Here is a 20,584-nt window from a genome sequence, read left to right on the forward strand (position 1 = left end):
GTTTAGTTCGTAAGCCATTTCAAATCAATGTCACGGTTCTGTATCTAAGTAACGCTTGTACTTTGCAAAAATGAACCCATTTAAAAGCATAATTAATGGCTTTAGCTAAACAGACAACGAGAGATAACAGGGTATTGCTGGCTATACATATCTTTGTGGAATAAATTCATTTAAAAAGAAAAAAAAAAGAGAAATAAGAAAATGAAAATGTAAAAGATAATTTGCCACAAAGGAAAGTTGAATTAAAACAAAATTTGCCAAAAAGAAAAGTGTGTTTTGGAAATAATGATGAAATTAATTTCACTAAAATTAGATTTTAATTATTGCTTTACGCTTTGCATCTTTTTCCTTTCTTGACACAGAGATAATTCATATTGATAAAGAAGAAGACTTCTACCTGAAAATCCTCGCAAGCTATTGCAAGTTAACAGACTGATCAAACGTGTAAATGAATATTACCAGTTTAGAAATTCAATTTTAGACTAAATTATTAGCTATATTTATCATCACAAAATCACAGGCAATGTACTAAATTACAGCACTTTCGTGTACATGTAAATGCTGGATAATGTTTAAAATACAAAATAATCACTTGCTAACAAGTCGCACCAAAACGACGGTTGCCAAAGGCAACACTTAAGGGAAAATACTTCAGAGGGCACAACTTTTCTAAAGGAACACACGTAATTTTACGTGTATTGTTACTACAAACAAATTCAACGAAAGTTACCGATTATTTGTACTCAGAATTTCAGATTTCTACTTGAGAAAGTCTCTCCTGAATTTAGTTGACAATAACGATTTTTTTTTCTTTTCCGCCCGTCCGAGTTAATTTACCTTTTTTCCTTACCCGAAGTACTGCTTTCTTTATAAAAATGAAATGTAACTGGCAATTAATAGATGCAGCCAGTCCGTCGTGTTCTCTTTGCGGTAGAAACTGGGCCTTATTGTAGGCTGTGATGTCACCGAGAGCTGAGAGCTACTCGCCTATTTGGACCCAAGCTTCGCGCGGACAACGACACTGAAGAGAAAATCAAGGGGCAGTGACTAGATCTATTCTATTTTGTGGTCTGCCTTAAAAGGCTTTGCTCGCATAATGATGGTGAGAAGGATTGTTGAAATCAAAAGCTCAAGACTCAACAATGCAATGAACAAATTTTTCTCAATCTGATCAAAAACAAGCAAGCAAAAAAACGTCGGAACATTTAAAAGGATTCGGCTACAAACAAAGGCAGAGACAACACGCAGGTTCCCATTGCTTGCAGCAATCATGTAGTGCAATCCATGGGCTGATCTCACAAAGAAATACGAAGCCAGAAACCCTTGCGAAAACCCACTGAATTTATCTAGCTGGAATATTATCGCAGCAAAATCAGGCCTTATAACTAAAAGCGACCAGAAACAGAATTGAACGACTCCCAGAACAAAAACAGTAGCAACCAGCCCTTCAGTCTTAGCCATTTCAAACCGTTTTATGTCCAAGGTGACTTCTTGTAAAAACTTGCTTACAGAGGCATCCTTCGTCTCCTGGCTCCAAATAACCACTATGGCCAATGCAAATATGGAATTGGGTACCATCCAAAACAAGGAGAGTCTAAACGGGAGCAAGCCTTTCTCGACCAACATTAACGATATGAAATTTGCCCAAACCAGACGGTCGACCACTGAGGTCAGAATGGTCGCATAGCGAGACCCTCTGCAATATGAGCGCGCTGAAATGATAAAGATGAAGCCAATTTCGATCACTGCGAGCCCTAGTAAGCGGAGGTAGCCATCAGAGTGGCCCACCAAGTCCAGCGTGAAAACGATGCCCACAATCTGCGGTGATAGGAGAAATGTTGCTCCTCCTAAGCAGTAAAACATAAGACAAGACCGCTGAACAAACTTTTCGGTCCTTGTCATCTGCTTGGTAAGAGGAACGGAGAAAATATACTTGAAGTCCATCACGACGCTACGCTGATCTTCTCCTTTAATAGGCTGTGAAGATAACGATAAGGAACGCAGCATAAGTGATTGGGGCCATGCTAACATAAATGCAATAGTGCAGTCAAAATAATCAGAAACTAAACCTGATAAATGTTCAAAGGAGAGAAGTCCCAGAGGCCCCGTTGTATGGAGCCAAATTCTTTTGGCGACTTGTCCCTTACTTCGAGATTTTAGGCTAAGTTTAACAACGCCATATAGTCTTCAGGCTCATTATCATTATAGGAAAATATTATCAAACTATCTAATAATTGAGGAGTATTGAATGTTGTCTTCAGGACCCGTGAGTAATGCTAAAGAGCAAGTGTTGTTGGCACGAAGATCTATTGTTGATTGACATTCTAGTGACCACCTGCGAATGAAAGATATTTTTTTCCGTGTTTTGTTGCATGTCCCTGCTACGCGTGATTTACGCGTGACAAATGCCTGCACAGTAGGTGATAGCAGCTTGTTTGCTTGATATTTCGAGAAGCTATCAAGTTTAAACATTGTGCTCGCTCAATTAAAAGATCTGTTCCCATAACTGCAGCCTCTCTTGAGATAACCGGTAATTCCTCTCAGGATAGGCTCTGAGACTGAGAAATGACTTTCAACCGCAATACTCCGAAAAGTGTATCTCCGTTACCATCCTGTAAAACACTGTTAAAGCAATCTGACGTGTTTAGGCACAACCCTCCTGACTTCGCCAACAAGAATAAACAAGCAAATTAAGTCTAGATGATAAATGATTAAAACGGATCAGTGAGCTGGTAAGACTGAAAGGGTATTATTGAAGAGTCGAGTTCACCGCCTTTGAAGCTTGCCCCCTTGCTATAAATGATAAGATTAATTCGACAAGACGGTTTCAAATTTGCCTTGATCTGAGATATTTATCGCTTAATTGATTTATTACCAGCGCAACAAGTGCTATGGCTTTTCAGAGGTTCGTGCGTTTGTTTTCTTGACTATTCACCTGAGACTTGCATATAATTGACCTATGAAAATATTTCATTTACGTCCAGGTTATTCATTAGAGCAATATCGGTCTGTGAATTATTCAGCAAAGAGGCGTTATAAAGACCTCCTTCAGTGGTAGAAATTTTTTGTATTTTCGCACTACAATATCGAAATAGACTACACGGACTGCAAATGGATTCATCAGCTTAGAATAAGCTCATCTTTCCTCTTAATTCACTCTTATCGTATTATCAAGGTGCCGCTTATCATATCCCTATCATTCCGTCTAATTATTACTAGCTTCTTAGCGATTTGGAATTAGATATTTGCTGATCGAAATAACCTCGCTTTACATATCCCAGCCGCTCTCTACAAGGCTTATTGTAAGGGGCAATAACTATTTCATCAACTTCAAAACGAACAAAATGCAAATATGATATCGACTAGCTATGGATCTATTTGTTGCGGGTTAAACCAACAAGAGAGTTTAAACTCACCAAACTTTAAGTAGAATCTTTTCAATCCGCGAAATATTTGCTTCCGAGTATCACAGAAAGCACATCGAGCCAGACGCCAGTATTCCCTCTATATATAGCGCACCCAAATGTCATGAAGTGGCATTAAGAGTAGATCACTTTTATTTTGACTGTCACGCCTGAGATGTTTGGCAATGAATCAGCAATTGCCCCAGGGTATATTGGGCATCTTGCATGGGTAAGTTGTAGCCCATTAACGGACTGATTTGAAGTCACAAATTTTTAAAAGAATTTTTTTATTATTTATTTATTTAAATTCACCATGGGTAGGGTTAAAGAATTATTTCTCAGCTCTTTTCTGGTGAACTCAAATACTCTGATAAACAGAAATGAAAAAACGGATCACTCCTTGAGCAGCGGGAAACTCCGCATAAAAATTTAAGGCCTTAGAACTCACACCCAACCAGTTCATCATTTCCGAACTGATTCATTGCATTACAAGAATACTTTTTCCACTTCGTCTCCTTCCATGTGGCGATCAGAGAAGCGTATAAGCTGCTTAGAGTTTTCTATAAGGGTTCAACTGCTGTGTCCTCCTGGAAAGAAGCTGATTTTTAGAGTAGCTGCCATGAAAACTACTGTACATCATCTGTGAGAGAGCTGGCTGCTGGGATCGCTGCGCACTGAAATCTGAACGGACTTGTTATAGATCTTGCAAGGTAATAAATGGTAAAATAAAAATAGCAGCATTGGTTGTTTTTTGCAAACCGGCACATTTCCATTATTCTCACAGAAATCTTCTCACGGCACAAAGAGGCCGAGCACGATTTGATTTGCAACTATTCACTGACTTCTTGTCCTAAGTCACGCCACACTTTCCATGAAGAAAACCTTGTACCTTAAATTGAGAACATCAATAAGAGAATGTCGATTTCAAAATTCTCTTGACATCAGATCTACGGCATGCGAATTATTCAATCAAAATATATGTTCCTCCTGTTCCCGGGAATTCTAACTTTAGGGCAGCTATGGAGCGACTTCCGTCTGGCCAAGACCTCATTATTTTTCGAACTTATCACGTAAATGTTTATGACGTACTTCTCATAGAATCGTTTCAGGTAAAGTTTGAGGTCAATTTTCGCGCAAAACTTACAGTGTATTCGGCATAAGAAAGTTCGCCGTTTGGTCCGGGCCTTTCAAAAGATGTAAGGAACGCTTTTTAATTTGTTCTGAAACCAAATAGGCTTTGATTTGTTCTATAAAATTAAAGAAGAGGACTTAGACGCGCTTTTTTCAGTTACACAGGGATTTAAGCAGAGATGAAGATGACTAGGAATTAGGACTATGACCTTTCCGTTCCACTTTTTATAACTTTAGCAACGTTTACGTTTACGTGGGAAATCGCCATTCAGTTTTTGTAAATAGGCACATCAAATAGTGTGCTATAGCTAAAAAGATCTTTTAGTAAACTAGTTTGGCTCAAGATCGAACATTCAACTTTCACTTTTAATTCATCATTCAACTCAAGTTAAGATGTCACAAGTTATATAACCTACTACCTTAGTTTTATTTCGGTTTGTTCAATCTTCTTTTTCTAATTGTTTTAATATTATGCGATCGGTCACCGTACCCTTAATTTCAACGTCGTATTCAAAGACTTTCTTAAATACACACCGAAGGCAACTAACTTTCCTTCTTTGACACCAGTGGACTCCCGAATGGTTTAATCTAGCAATAGATATATAGAAAGCTTCAGATAGTGCACATTTTTTACAGTGTGTGTATACTGACAACTGTGTTTTGGTAAATTTAAGTCTAAAATAAATAACTATAGAGAATTTTTTTTTGTTTTCACCTTTTAAATATGCAGAAAACCCAAGATATCATCAACCAAAAAAGTAGATCCAGCGTGCCTCTGATTTGTTAAGATGACCTCACTGATAGGTATCACGTGGATTCTTAGGATTGCCACAGACTTGAAAGCTTTTTCCTTTCTGTAGTATCCGTATGTTGTTTTAAATAGTCTTCAACAAGGTACGGTCAATTTATCGTTTAAGTTAGAAATAGTTCTCTTATTAATAAAACGGGAAAACATGATGCTAGGTATAAGTGATCATTTTTAATAGAAGTAATTATGATAAATAAATAAAAAACTCGCTCCCCTCCCAATCACCCTTACTCAATCAAGAAATGCCCTCTGAAGCCTAATCTTGAATGGATTGATCTTCAATCACCTTTCAAAATATCGAATAAAAACCACTAAAACTCAAAGTAAAATGTTAATACGCCATGGTATAACCCCATCTTAGTGTGTTTCCTTGAAATTCATGTTACGCAGGTGTCAAACCTCAGAGTAGGGCTCCCTGACTTCATAACTGTCTTCTGTAGGCTTTTTTATTTTCCTGTGCTATGCTGCTAGTGGAGATTAAAGCCCTGCAATCATGCAAAAGCAGATTTCCTGCGATTCCCAGTATCCACTTACCGACAAGCGAAAGCACTTGCAATATGGCTAACAGTCCGGGAGCTCAAGAAACGCACTTTTAGGTAAAAGACGACCAATGATTATTCGGAGATATTTTTGTCTGTTGTGCAAGACGCTCTACGCCAAACGTGCCTCTCTTCGCCCAAAGGTATAAATCAGCATGACCAGAATGTCAAGACAAGGGGTTACCGAAAGTGTAACTGCGTCGCTGATTCAAGAGTGTTTCATAGTGCTCCACAAGAAAAAGCAAAATTCACCAGTATTCTGGGAAAACAAGAACAACGGGGTGATCGAGAAGGGAAAGATAGAAATTACAGGAAAACATTTTCATTTACCAAAAAGTTTCAATAGATTAAGGACATGTTTGTGTCAATAACAACAATACATTACTTTATGAAGCAGATGCTGCAAACATTTGCAAGTGCGTCTTAAGGTAAAATACGTAAGCTTAGAGCGTCAGATATCGATTTCAAATTAAAACCGGACTAGGAGTGCGAGCAGTTTTGAATATCAAAATTATCATTTTTGAAAAGATTGATTAGTTGAAAGTTACAGGCTGAATTTCTATGATAGTTAACTCTGGAGCCAAAGTAACCACTTCTAAGTAACCGAAATGGTAATGTGATCTTAGAGTAGCGTGCCCTTATTTAAAAGGTTTTTTTTTTTTTTTTAACATCCAAAGAAGTCTCGAGGCTATTAAAAACCTGCAGCATGAAAGAAACAACGTATTAGCTATATCCAGATAAGAAGTGGGCATGTTGAGTACAAAAAGTGAGTCTTGTTTCCCTTCGACCCTTAAATTCCCCTCGACTTTGCCTTAAGGAGCATTGAGGTTTTCGGGGGGAAAAAAAACTCACTGTTCCCTTAGGCCAGTAATCTAGTGCTCAATATGTGATATGATGAGCGACGAAGTGCCATCAGAAGGGTTGAAGGCGATAGTTTATGGAAATGAAAACATTTATTCGTCATCCATAATGATGACATTTGCCCCGAAGACCATATACTTAAATATCGCCTTTTAGATATTTACGTGAAACCTCATAATAATGGACAACAAATTAGCTTCATGTTCATATCACTTAGTGCTAGTAGCATGCGGGTGTTTTGTGACCATTAAAAATATGACAAAAAGCGTCAACTTGATGGAAATTTTGAGGAATGATAGATGATAATTCATGCTCTCTAAAAGCATTGAAAATTGTTAGACACCGGCCCACTCGAATGAAACTGAAAGATTCAACATATTTATTGGAGAAAAAGAAATATATTAATGGTGTACCCACCAACTGCTTGATCAAAACATCTTTATAACAAGGAAAAGAAGAAAGACTGCAACGCGGCAAAATATCCTAAGTACAGGAGGTACTTCCTATGAGCATAAATGAGAACTAAATTTTCAATCATTTCCATATGTAGAAAATACTACGCTTTGAGCAGTAGTGGTAAAACTAGAAACACAATTTTAGAGCTACGATTTGAACATGTAAAGTAATCGAAATTTCATATTGATCCACATGTGTTCTATTCGTCTTAGATTTTTTTTGTTTTTTTTGTTTTTTTTTTTTTTTGCGCAATTAACAACGAGAATCCATGAATGCATACGATATATTTAATATGTGCATCGAAGGATGTGCCGAGAAAAAAAAATTGGCCCTCATCTGTCTTATTATGGCTGTCTACGGCCGTCTATTATGGCTGTTTTTGGCTAAGTATTAATCTTTTCCGTGTAGAGTACAACCCTGCTAACACTTCCAAGGGAAACGAAAAATGGCTTGAGTTACGGGAGTTTATGTTGAATTTTAATCATCTTGTTAATGATTCATAAGGAATCGTGTGTTTACTGTTCTTGCTGTGTTTTAGAAGATCGTTTAGTCTGGGAAGTTTAGCTCCATGCACTAAATTTTCATTAATGTTATCATGTTAAATCGTGATCATAGATTGGGAAGTATCAATCAGTTACAATCAGACACTGACGTTCAACGACCAACGTTTTTACTTAACGATCGAGTTATCGGGGTAAATTTGAGGTAAGAGAAAGTATTGTAAAGTTAGTTCAAGGTTAAGGGAGTTCGAGCTAACCGGGTTCGAGTAAGCTGGTAGGGGTTAAGTTCCAAAGCAAATCGTGGGTCCAAGTTAACCAAGTTAGTTGGGTTCTATACTTTTTCTACTTTAAAGAAAGGGCTTTTATTTCGCCAAAAGTCATCTTTTATTCCGGCTGTTTCAATACCAGAATCCGTTTCTCAGGTTCATCCATAGAATGATGTTACTGCTTGGCTTCTGGTGCCTACAAATCATGTTTTTACTCAATACGTTGACGGTTATCTCGGAAAAGATAACAGGTAGGTCTGATTCCTTCGTTACTGTTGTTGCCAGATGAAATTTCCTATATGCAGCCCCTTTTTAGCAACACGCGATGTTCTATCCACCGAAGAAGTCACATAATATGCTTTATTCCTTTATGAATACTGCAGCGTAGCCTCAACCATATTGAATATGATATGTAACCCTGAGGTTAAGTGATATCATGAAAATACCTGCAAAAAAAAAAAAGCAAACAAAAACAAAAAAACAGTGAAACAGGTAAATGAAAAGAAGAGCAGAGAGCAAAATAGAGCAACATAAAATACATAAATTTATATGGGTCTTATAAAGGAAATAGCGTTAAGGCCGTCTAGGAGACAAATAAGTCCTGAAATCAGATTTCATTATCACTGAAGGTCCTCCATTTGCTGTTGAACTGTCCTAACAGATAGCCTTTTTTCGTCCAGATGCAGATAAAAACACGAGCGCAAAAATGGATCTGGAATCCTTCCTCTTGAGAACTTTAAAACCTGACTTCGGCTCACATCTTGTGTCCATCAATGGTATGTTTGGTGGATCTACTCCTTTGTTTTTAAGAAATATATATATATTAGCAATTTAACTAAAATCCGAGAATGAACAGAGTGAGAAAATCCTAGAGTATCCCTGGCAGAGGCAGCACATTTAGCGAAATTCCAAATTTTTTCATTTTACATTCATTTTTCAGTGCCGGAGCATTGTCATTATATGTGACGTTATACATGCTTTTACGTGTAAATGTATTCAGCAGTTGTTCCATTTCTCATGATATGATGGCAAAAAAGTAATAGATCATTCTTAAAAACGGGGATGGAACCTTGTAGAGAAAGAAAAGAGTAAGAGGCTTTTAAGATTAACAGATGTAATTTTAAGTGGATATATCAGTTGCTGCTTGCTTTGATTTTGAGTTCAGCCTAAGCTTTGGAGAACAGATAGTTTAGTGTCAACAACTGAGCTGAAAACGTAAATTGACCACCGTAAAAAGGTAAAAAAACTGACGCAAAACACTAGAACAAAAATTTATCTTCCAAATTGGCACTCTCAATCCCCACGGTATCAGCGAGTGCTTTTCATTCAACTAATTTATCCTTGTTTTCTCGTCACCATACTCCTATCAATAGCGTAGCTCCACTTTCTGCATATAAAACCACACACAACTCACAATTCTTCCAATCATTCTGACGAAGGGCTAACGCTCGAAAGGTCAGCTTTTTTACTTTTTATGGTGGTCAATTTACGTTTTCAACTCAGTTGTTAACACTAAATTATCTGCTATACTCTCCCACCGACGCAACAGCACAGCATCTTAAGAAACTTACCCCCTAAGCTTTGGAGAGTTTTGTAAAGAATCTCACTTCTCTATTTTCTCATTCCTCAGAGTCGCAGTGGAAGGAGCAGATCAAGATTCTAGTGAAGCCCCTAACGGCCAATCAAATGAAAAAATTAAGTTGCAAAAGGCGGTGTGGAAGGAAACAAAGACATCATGATTCTATTAAGAGTTGTTTTTGTGATGAATTTTGTAAAGGCTTTGGTGATTGCTGTTTTGACTTTGATGAATTGTGAGTATTTGTTTCCCACGCATTTCAAGATCAAATATATCTTATACCGATGTTTTTAATCTTTCCGCATATCTTTTAATGATAACCACTGTAAGATAATTCCAGGTAAGACTTTCTTTTCCCACGACTCGCTAGCTATCTTAGGCTATCTTTTGACACTATAATAACATTTCAGCTTGGTCCTAATTTTCTGATGTTCAAGCCTCTGCCTTGACGCGGAGTTCCCGATTTTGACAGTGTCTTCTACGAGTCGATTCATTCCACTTTTTATAGTCCCTGTGACCCATGTGGTTGGTCCTATGGTTGATCCCGGGTTTAATCCTCAGGCAAGAGATTACAAACTGTTTATAATCTCTTGTCTTCAAGCAATTACTTGCACTATAGAGGTCATGCTTAGGTCGTCTAATGACCTTGTCTTGGAATTTTCCCAAAGTTCTGGTTTTGGCTGACGTCTTCGAAGCTTGACTGGTTAATTTGAAACATTAAGTACCCTGGATTCGTTCGCGAGAACATCGTAAAAGGACTTCGGTTAGTGTTCCTATGGGAGTTCCCTAATCTTCTGAGGTCAGTCACCACGCATAAGCAATCATGGCTTACTCGTCGAGCATATAAAAGAGTCCACTATATATCACAGATTTTATATAGAAAGGGGACTCAGTAATTACAAGATATTGGCGTTCCTGAAAATGTACCAAAAGTGTAGCAGTGAAGGCAAATTTGTTTAGCCAAAGACACAAAGGAAAAAGAAGAATTCAAAAGTAGAGTTTAGATTCTTCGTAATGCCTTACACGAAACCTGGTTTGAACTAGCAGCTCTTACACTCTCCCACTTCGCTTTACCCCGTTATACCATTTTAGGAGCCTATGTACCAAATATCATTGATGACCTTTTTTTCCTTTTTCGTTTCGGACAGGTGCACAATACCTCAAGTATCTATGGGAACATGTGTCAGAGAATACGACCATCGGTTCCCAAATAGGCTGATTGGTCGCGCAGTCTGGAGCTTTTGCCCGAAGAACTTTACAGATGAGAGTACGAAGCAAAAATGTCAAGGCGACGATGAAGATGAGAATGGTTTGAACCCTGTGCCTGTGTATGACAAATACAGTAACGTGACATACAAAAATATTTTCTGCGCCAGGTGCAATGAAGCATTGCACACAGCATTCTGGGAAGTCAGTTTCTCGTGTCCTGAGTGGTTCGATGTTTCCAACCTCAGTCTAAGCAGAGACTTGAGACTTTTGCAAGATCGATGTTATCTTCAGAAAAGGCCAGTTTATGATTCCTTGAAAAGATGCATCCCGCGGCCTCGGCCTTCGATCAAAAGCGATCCTACAAAGGGTAATACCCTTTGCAAGGCGGAATGTCTTGGTTACGCTATCTTGGTATACTCCAGGAGTAAATTGAAAACGTTTCGTAATCCTCAGTGTGCCTTTTGCTATGGGATTGAGCTCGTGGATTTAGAAATTTCCGTGCGAGATGACAACCTTGATCCGTTTTATTCAATAATAAAACCCCCTGACTTGACGATTCTGTTTGAATTTATCCCCACATCTAAGATTTCTATCAAAGTAGTAGACCAACCGAAAAGATCAGAAGATCGTCCCATCACCTATTTTCACGATGAAGCATGTGGAAATTTTTCAAAAAATTTCAATAAAACCAGAGAAATTTTAAGAAAAAATAAATTTCTTCAGCATCTCAGCTTTATTGGGTCAGTGGTGTCCATCGTTTCGCTGGTTTTACTGTTAGTGACTTACGTCTTATTTGCTGAGCTCCGTAACTTACCTGGGAAAATTATGTTAAATTTGACGATCTCTCTGTTGCTGTATGAAAGCGTATTCCTCTCAGCTGGCAAAAAGGACCATCAGTTGGTCTGTCTTGTAGTCGCAGTTCTTTTTCACCTCTTCGCCCTCTCTTCCTTTACGTGGATGAACGTTATGGCATATGATGTGCATCGCACTTTCACAGAAGTCTCGGGTAAGTTGACATTTTTAATTAGTGATTTAGGATCGTTATCAATCTAGAACTTTGTTTAGACATTCTGTCTAAATCTTAGAAATCTCTTCGTTACAGAAATGCATCTCTGATATACACGATTCATGAAAAGGGTAGCGACTGTTGATTGTGGTGAATCTACTTGTAATGAAGAGTAAATTTTTGTATCACAATTTAGTAAATTCTAGTGTTGATCACAATCTCGACTGCATACTGCTTTATTCATGATTCAGTTTATCTGATTTAAGGACTTGTGGAGGCACTTCGCACAGAATCCATGTCAACAAAAATACTTCAGAGAACTATCACTTAAGATTTTGTAAACTTTAGGCACTCATTATTATTCCAATTAGGTCCGGCGGCAAACCGACGAGAGGACCTCAAAATACGTTTGATGTGTTATTCCCTGTACGCCTGGGGAGGCCCTGCTATTGTAGTTCTTTCCTGTGTTACAGTTGACCAGCTTAAGGAAGGAGCGATAGGATACGGTTAGTATCTATCATAAAACGGTGTGTTAAGTGCTTGTCATTGAACCACGAGAAAAACATAGTTGACTTTCAGCGATGTTGATATGGCAAAATACCTCAAATAATTCCATATGTTGCTGACTCAACAGGCCTTGGAAAAGAGAACTGTTTCATATCAGAAAAAAAAGCAAAGATCTTCTCATTCATTTTGCCTGTTGGACTGATTCTGATTTTCAACCTCTTTGCTCTGGGACACACAAGCTTTCATATCGTCAGAACTCGAAAGGTGGGTACAATATCTCGATGCTTTTTTTAAACTAAGGACATCACAATTCCACTGTCGAAGTGTCTGTCTCTGCGCTTTGCCTCGTTACCTATTGCTCCGAACGGCTTGCATGACCAACAGAACGCCGAAAACAAATCTGAACTTTAAAAGCAGGTTTATTCACATTTTGATCATTTTAGAGGGCCAGACAAGTGACTAAGCAACAACAAAGCTCTAACGTGGCTTTGATCTGTGTTAAAATGGCCTCAGTGATGGGTGTGACATGGATTCTTGGGATTGCTGCGAACCTACAGGCTCTTTCATTCCTGTGGTACCCGTACGTTGTTCTAAACAGCCTTCAAGGTAAGTGCCCTTTAGGGTAACACAGCTGGTTCGTTTCGGAGAAAGAATGGAACGCTTCTCGATTGGAATCACCAGAAATAAGTATTCCGATGTGTTAGCTGATCTTAACTTGGGGAAAACAATTCTCATTGTGATAATTTTTGGTTGATCATATTAAATAGTTCCTATAGCAATGATAGTAAAATCTGTCTCGATTGATGTAACGAAGCGATTACTTACTCCTAGCTAGATAAGAGTATGCAATATATTCAGATTTTCTTGCATTTCGCAGTGTTTTCCATCGAATGATTACGATATAGCCTTTTTCCTTGGCTACGTTATTTAACATGATTTGATTGGCACCAGAACTCTATGGGGAGGAATTGCTAAACATGACGTCTTTTCAAGAGATTCTACTTTTAACAGTTGAATTATATGCCTTTCTCCAAGGTTTCTTCATCTTCCTGTCCTTCGCTACAACTGGGAAGGCGTTGGAGTTGTACAAAAGCAATTTTTTCAAAATCCTTAGGAAACAAGCACCACAGAACAATGAAGAAAGAATGGGAAACTTGAACCCCAGGGAGCAATTCATCTACCGCGGAGCTGAAAACCAGGAAACCAATATCACGCAAGTGTGACAGTGTCGCTGATTCAAGAGCGTTTTTAAATTCTTCACATGCGAAACTGTGACACAGAAGCAAATTCGCCAATATTCTGGGAAAAAGAGCAAAACAGAGTTAAAGATTTAGGGTCTGTTATTGAAACAAGGTCTAATTTGGGCCATGTCTTTTCAGCGATTAATGGACCTCGAATGTTCCTTATAGGTAGTTTTTTTAAGTAATTAGAACTTTATCTTCTAGCTACGTAGAAGCCTTTTTGATAGTTTCGCAAAAACTTGACGTTAAGGTCATTTTCTGCTTGATTAAAGATTTTTTAGAGTGCGGTCGGATGAGCAATAACAGGCCCTCAAAGTCTCGGACAGATGTCATCTATCACAGAGCTGAAATTACTCCGATTTTGAACATAGTTAATATACTTTACGAAGAAAATTCTGCAAACATTTCCAAGTGAAGTATACCTAAAAATAGAAGACGGAAACTAGGTGTTAGTCTTTTTTGAATGTGACTTCAAGTCCAAGGTAACATCGATTTCATATGATTCCAAGCATGAAGACTTCCGTCAGCACAGTAAATACTATATGTCATTCTACAGTAGAGGTGTGTAGGATTCCCAGTAAATACATTGAAAAGTAATTAGGAATGATATCAGTAATAAAGTTAGCAAATAGAAGTATATAACGAGAGTAACATTAGACAGTTTTCAATTGTACAAAAAAACTCGTGGTCGCTACAATAAATAGCCATCGAAATAAAATAGCACTAGTAATAGAAAGAATGATAAAAATTGAAATAGAATATGAAGCTATGCATTTTGAAAAATATAAAACTGATGATACGTATATTTACCATAAAACACGATTATTTAAAAATTATTCCACGAGTGCGCGTTGGATATGAGTTGGCTGTAACCTATCTCGAATGAATAATTATTTTATTAGTTTTCATTAAGTCCTAAATGTTTGGATACTTACAGCCATTTTTCGGCTCTGCAACAGTTGGCGAATGCATTTCCTGATAACCTGCTTATAGAGAACCAATCAGAACACTAGAAATGCAATATACAGAGGTGAAACTTTGATTACTAAAAATTATTAAAAACTATGTCAAAGTAATTTACATTAAGAGAGTTCTCAAGCATTTGATTGTCTAGAATTGATTTAAAAAGTGAACGCTTAAAAGTTTTTGCGCTTCTACTCTGTTTCAGGTCCACATCTAACATGTTCCATTTCTTGACTGCTCTTACAGAGAATGTCCGACCACCTTCTTTTTCACTGCATTCTAATAACATTCTTATGATCCCCCTCATTGGCAGTCGATTTGACAGTCAATTCTATAGTACCCCCTTTATTCTCCATTGTCAACGACAGTTCGTCCCTTCTTTCCTCCTAAAAGTCATGTGATTCCTCCTGAAATAATTCTAGGTACTGGACCCTAAGATGTATTGATTTATATGTGATTCTACTGACGACAATTAAATCAATGGGAAAAACCAGTGAAAGAAAGGAAAAACAAAATAGAACACTTTATCTGAAAGTGTTTTTCTAAGTGAGGATACAGTTTATTTGATTCTAATTTTTCATGATCGCGTCTCAAGAAGGTTTGAAAATGGTCAAAACAATTACCTGGAGGTTGAGCATCTTTCGAAAAGAAAAGATTACATCAACCAAAAGAACATTTAAAAAGTTTATGAAAGTTCTCTTGAACGAAATTTTACAGCCCTGATATGATGCAACAACAGTTGGAATACTACATTTTAACTGCATTAGTACTTTTAAGTGTTTGAAATCCACTATAGTATTTGAAAATGCAATGTAAACCTAGCTTTTTTGCATGCAGAGAACAATTTTCTTTAATAATTCTTTTTCATGCGACAGAACATTCGGGAAGAAAGTTCAGTGCGACTATTTGTAGGTTTTCCAACTTTCAAGTTATGCAGAGGGTGATTACCTGTTGTGGTCTAAACCGATATTCAAAAGACGTAGTGATTGGCTATGGTTAACATATGATTTGTTACGACTCTGCTCCGAGTTTTCATGTTTTAATTTTTGTCTGCATCTAAGTCAGGCCATAGCACTCTAGTTTTCCTAAGGTGTGGTATTCTTCCTCCTTAACTGCTCCAGTGTCACCAAGTCTTAGCTGTTTGACGGGAAGGTGAGACTTGATGGTAAGAAATCCGCTGTCTCCTCGCAAGTTATGATCAAAGCACTCAAGGAGTCAACAGCCATTGAAGGTAAGGAAAAAGTTCAATTATACATATATATGGTGGTTGGCTTCAGGTCAAGTGGAGTAAAGCAAGGCAGGATGAGATCTTCATACGCTATCACTGTCACATTCGACGGAGGCTTAGGCGGAGGCTTCAATAGACATGAAGGATAACTGACGATGATTTCGTACCCCAGGGGTTTGCTGCGGTACAAACGTAAAAGCCGTTGTCTTGTGTAGTGGTATTTAGTATGGTGAGATTTCCTTTACTAACCATGGTCCTTGCGCTGGAAAGAATTCCATCAGACCTTTTTCATATGATCCTGTCTGGTTTAGGATTACCTGTCACGTTACACATTGCAGTAATGTTCCTACCCTCTACAGTTTCAATTATCTCGGGAACAACTTGCACCAAAGGCGGTCCTAGAACACCAAAATGATAATAAGCCATTTATTGCAGTTTGGCAGAGAAAACTTAAATGATAACAATATGAAGGAAAACTATCGATGAGTATGGTGCCAGGGAATGTCTATAAAAGGGTCAGAGACCCCATACAAGATAGACCACCCTTCTAATATCTATAATTACACTACAATGGAAAGTATATAATTACACTACGATAGAAACACCAATCCAAATATAATTAAATAAACAATATATAATTATGATAATATATAGGATTACAATAAAACATAATATTTGGCAAAATTCACTGGCGCGTGATCAAAATATCCCTGGCACTCCTCTTAAGAAATATCAATACAAGGTGCCTGACGAACTAAGTATGGCGGGGAATTCCACATGTCTACAATCCTGTTAAAGAAGCTATATTTAAAAGTATTAGTTCCTCCATAGTTCTTCTTAAGTATACAGTCATCTTTTTCTTCGTAGCATGTATTCGGATTCTATGAAAAACTGGACATAACTGGATAAGTTAATGTTTATATGGCCATTTAAAGCTTTGTAAAGGAATAAAACATCAAGCAAAAACCTCCTTTGTTCTAAGGATTGCAAGTTGAGCTTTTCTCTTTGCTGGTATTCATCAGTGGTTTTCAGAATAAATTTAGCTGCTCAACGCTGTATTCGTTCCAACTTCATTGTATTTTTTTCTTGTTATGGGAGCACACGACAGAGCAAAACTCCACTTTGGACCTAACTGGAATTCCATGGGAATAACGTAAATAGTCTCATTAGTGTATCGATCAAGACTATCCTCTATTTTATTCAAGATCTGATAGCAACTGTCGTCCTAAGGCGAAGAATTTTATGCAGTCAGTTCCATTTTACGTTAGACCAGTCGATCACTATAGGCAAGGGGAAATAAGAGGTCTTCTACAGGAATTTTATGTCCATACCAGCGATTTTAGACCACAAAAGCCATTTAAGACTTCATTAAAAATCGTTAAAAATATACCTTATATCTTAAAAATTTCTCATTTATTTAAATTCAAGGATCATCCAAACTTACGACTTCTCAGAGAAACGTGCATGATTATTGTCAATGATAACGCCAATGCACCCCAGAAGCTCAATTGTTTATGTTATTTCAGGCACGGTGACCTGTAAGTACATGTATGATCTAAAATCAATCATACTTTCGGTGCAGTTTTCTCCCAGTAGTCCATTTGCGCAAACACAACGATAACCCTTCCTGGTGAAACCAGTTTGACATTGCTTTGTTGATGGACAAAGCATACTGGAACAGCGGTTCTGCGAAGATATAAAAATATTTATAGAATCTTTTGCTCCGGTACCCAGCTTCTTACCTTCTTCCAGCTAATTCATCCATACCGATTCACCCCTTTTTTACATTAATAAATTTCAAGATGCACGCATACATCCATCAACTCACACATGTGCGAATGCATGCATGCATTCATGTATTCATCTATCCTAAGCATCCTCTTTTCCTTCTACAGGAAAGAAAGTTTGAACTTATGGTGTTCAAAAAAATTCAAATATCTCTTATTGTGATTTGATTTGATTTTCTCTTTTCGTTCATTTAAGATACATGATAATTTCATCGACGAAAACTTAACGGAATTACTAATGAGAATAAGTAATTTCACCTTAAATGATTTGTAAACAGCCCCTTTTTAACTCGTGAATTGCGCGCATGCGCAAGAGCGAGTTATAGATACGATGTGGGGATGGCATTCGCTCGCTCGCTCGCTCGCTCGATTGGTCGATTCCTGTAAACTTTTTTTAGATTTTAGGCTTTTGAGTGCATTTTATAGTTTTTGGCGAGCAATAAACAGACGAAATGGCGACCTTTGTTGCTAAGAATAGTGGTGGGGTGAAAAAGAAGCCAATGATAATCTTAAAAGAGTTTTTTTTTTCGTTTTAGTTTCAACAAGCGGCGCCAGCGACTGGCAGGCATGCAAGGATTCATACTGAAATAACAGAACAACCTTCGTTTTTCATAAAATTGTAATTTACAATCCTTGAACTTGAAAACAATCCGAAGATTCATTGAAAATATCACTTACTGCGAAGCGCTCGGAGTTTACAGATGTTCAAAAGCTTTTTCTGTTATAGCGTGAGATTGAGGACAAAATTGATCATTACGTTTCGTCGCGTGTGTTTTTCCTGTGTGAAGCAACAAAAGATGCCGGCGACTGACGAAATAACAAGTTAACACGAAAATCAGATAACACCTAAACAAACAATTTTAGCTACCGATTTTCAGTGAATTTTTAAAGAACAATTTTCTTTTAAGTTTCAAGACAATTTGAAGATTCAACATACATACAACGTACTAAAATGCGAAAGTTACACACCACAAAATTGATAAATAGGCCTGAAATGAAATTCTATCTTGTTATTGATCATACGTTGCCTAGCACGTGACCTAAATCTACCCAGGCGGAGATCCAAAATGACGGTGGCAGGCTTGGGTTAGTTATATCACTCAAAACTCGTTCCCGTTTGTCTCATTTGATAAAGAGGGAATCGTTAATGTTTTCATTAAGACAGTATTGCCTTGATTTTCTAATATTTACAACGAAAGACAGTAAATTTCACTTTTCACCCACATTTACTTCCAACCTTTTCTTTTGAACCAGAAACAAAAATGATAGACGTTTAAAACACATGACATCATCCACCTTGTCAAATGTAATAGCATGATCATTTCAATTGTAATGCCTTCTTATCCAAACGTTACTTTGTTTCTTTGCTACATTAGCGAACACTGAACTACTGCTCGTACTCTAGATATGACAATCAACCACAAAATTCCCTAAACCAGATAACATTAAACATATAATCTAAAAAATCATATAGCGACGCTTGATCGCCGCTAGCTGGACCGTACGAATCTCACTGATCGACACAACAAATATCGCCCCAATTTCTTTCATGGAACGCCTCCTTTATTAAATGTCGTATTTGACCGTGAAGCTAAAAATAATTGATTCACAAAATTAGGGACAAGAAATTAGCTATAGAAACACTCGAGGTAAATTAAACTTACATTGTTGCCGGATCTGGCGAGAGTTGACACAAAAAGACCTTTCCTTCCTTCGATAAAAACGACAGACAATTTCTTTCTATTAAACCACGAGTGCTTGCGAAATCGATCGAATTATTGAATTACACAATAGATCCGTTCTGTTTGGAAATGCGATACCACTTACGGAACGCGTGACGAGGCACCTAGTGTGACTTTTACAGATTATTAACTAAACGATTACTAAATCAAAACAAGGGGTAAACCCGTGCCTTAGGGGCACTTACAATCATGTGTCAATTCACGAGTTTGCTCACAGAGCACTTTGATTTGTATCTTAGATCCTGTCGATTATTTGCGTGATCTGAATCACTCAATTCGCAGAAAAGTTTTCCATTCTGTTGTGGTTTTAGATTGTAGGAAACGCAGTCAGCTTCCATGAAGCAGTTCACTTCACATGCGCTGGCTGTCTCAATCTCCATCATTTTGAAAACGTGTTTCTCGAGGATGAAGTCCTGCTTTGCAGGGTTCATCTCCCACTTTCCGACGGTGTTCTAAAAATTAAGCAAAGAAAAAGTATAGTTTATGTATCTAGAAGAGCAACCTATTCTTGCTAGCAGGCTTAAAAATCGTTCATCTTGTGAAACTTTAAATTCACTGAACGAAAAAACGGATTTACACCATATTTGCGCAGTGAAAATGTGAGCAAATCTGGTCCAAAGCTGTAGCAAATGTGGTGCAAATTGGGTAAATGCCACATTTGCACCACGATTTGCAACCCCCGTGCAAATCTAAAGCAAATGTGGCATTTACCCCATTTGCACCACATTTGCTACGGCTTTGGACCAGATTTGCTGACATTTTGTACTGCGCAAATATGGTGTAAATCCGTTCATTTTCATATAATAATATTTGAGACTTAAAAAGTTAATTTCCATAAAGCTTAAACTATTAGGGACCAGTCATTATTTATCGCCTGGGGGGGTCGGAGTATTTAGGGGGGGATCACATGGTTTTTTGAAGACCTTTAGGGGGGATCAGCCGTAATTGACAAGCATAATGGGGGGGATCAGACCAAAAAAAAAAGGAATTTTAGGTCTGTTTACCTCGACAACTATCGGGGTGCATCAGAACGAAACAAAGAGCAAGCGCCCGGTGCAGCATACTTCCGAAAGATCGAATCGTTTATGGAAGACCACCATATTCGTGGAGAACTTTTTATGGAATTCTGTCGTGATGCCTGTAAAGAGTCAAGAGAAGAAAGTTCCAATCTCTGTTCCTGGTGTTCTAACAATAGATGGGTCGGTCCAGAAACGGAAAGAATTCCGCAACCTGTACCAGATTCAAACAATCCTGGACATTTCATGGATATCTATCAGACGGAATCGACGGGCAGGACACCAGATGATTACCTTCCAAGAAAATGTATTAAAGATCTGTACGAGGAACATTCTGACAGTAT

At 37.7% G+C, this 20,584-nt stretch overlaps 2 protein-coding genes across 3 annotated transcripts; one reads left to right on the top strand and one right to left on the bottom strand.

Annotated features, from left to right (window-relative positions):
- Positions 1 to 298: 298 nt before the first annotated feature.
- On the bottom strand, positions 299 to 2,629 carry LOC113680462 (uncharacterized). The gene is made up of 2 exons (XM_089180469.1): positions 2,336 to 2,629; positions 299 to 1,977 (listed from the first exon to the last, which is right to left on the bottom strand). The coding sequence occupies exons 1-2, from the start codon at positions 2,372 to 2,374 to the stop codon at positions 1,054 to 1,056; spliced, it is 963 nt and encodes a 320-aa protein (XP_089036595.1). The 5' UTR covers positions 2,375 to 2,629; the 3' UTR covers positions 299 to 1,053.
- Positions 2,630 to 7,087: 4,458 nt separating this feature from the next.
- Positions 7,088 to 14,429, top strand: LOC149040913 (uncharacterized). Of its 2 annotated transcripts, none has more exons than XM_089180434.1 (9): positions 7,088 to 7,239; positions 8,122 to 8,216; positions 8,652 to 8,741; positions 9,596 to 9,776; positions 10,690 to 11,756; positions 12,128 to 12,262; positions 12,391 to 12,527; positions 12,707 to 12,869; positions 13,299 to 14,429. In XM_089180434.1, exons 2-9 carry the CDS (start codon positions 8,135 to 8,137, stop codon positions 13,484 to 13,486), a joined length of 2,043 nt encoding a protein of 680 aa, XP_089036560.1. In that variant the 5' UTR covers positions 7,088 to 7,239; positions 8,122 to 8,134; the 3' UTR covers positions 13,487 to 14,429. The 2 variants fall into 2 exon arrangements, with proteins under 2 accessions (XP_089036560.1, XP_089036559.1); XM_089180433.1 differs by having other exon boundaries at positions 7,105 to 7,239; positions 8,646 to 8,741.
- The last annotated feature ends 6,155 nt before the right edge of the window (positions 14,430 to 20,584 follow it).

This window comes from Pocillopora damicornis, chromosome 8 (genome assembly GCF_964200805.1).
Source record: "Pocillopora damicornis chromosome 8, jaPocDami1.2, whole genome shotgun sequence".
Taxonomy (NCBI): domain Eukaryota; kingdom Metazoa; phylum Cnidaria; class Anthozoa; order Scleractinia; family Pocilloporidae; genus Pocillopora; species Pocillopora damicornis.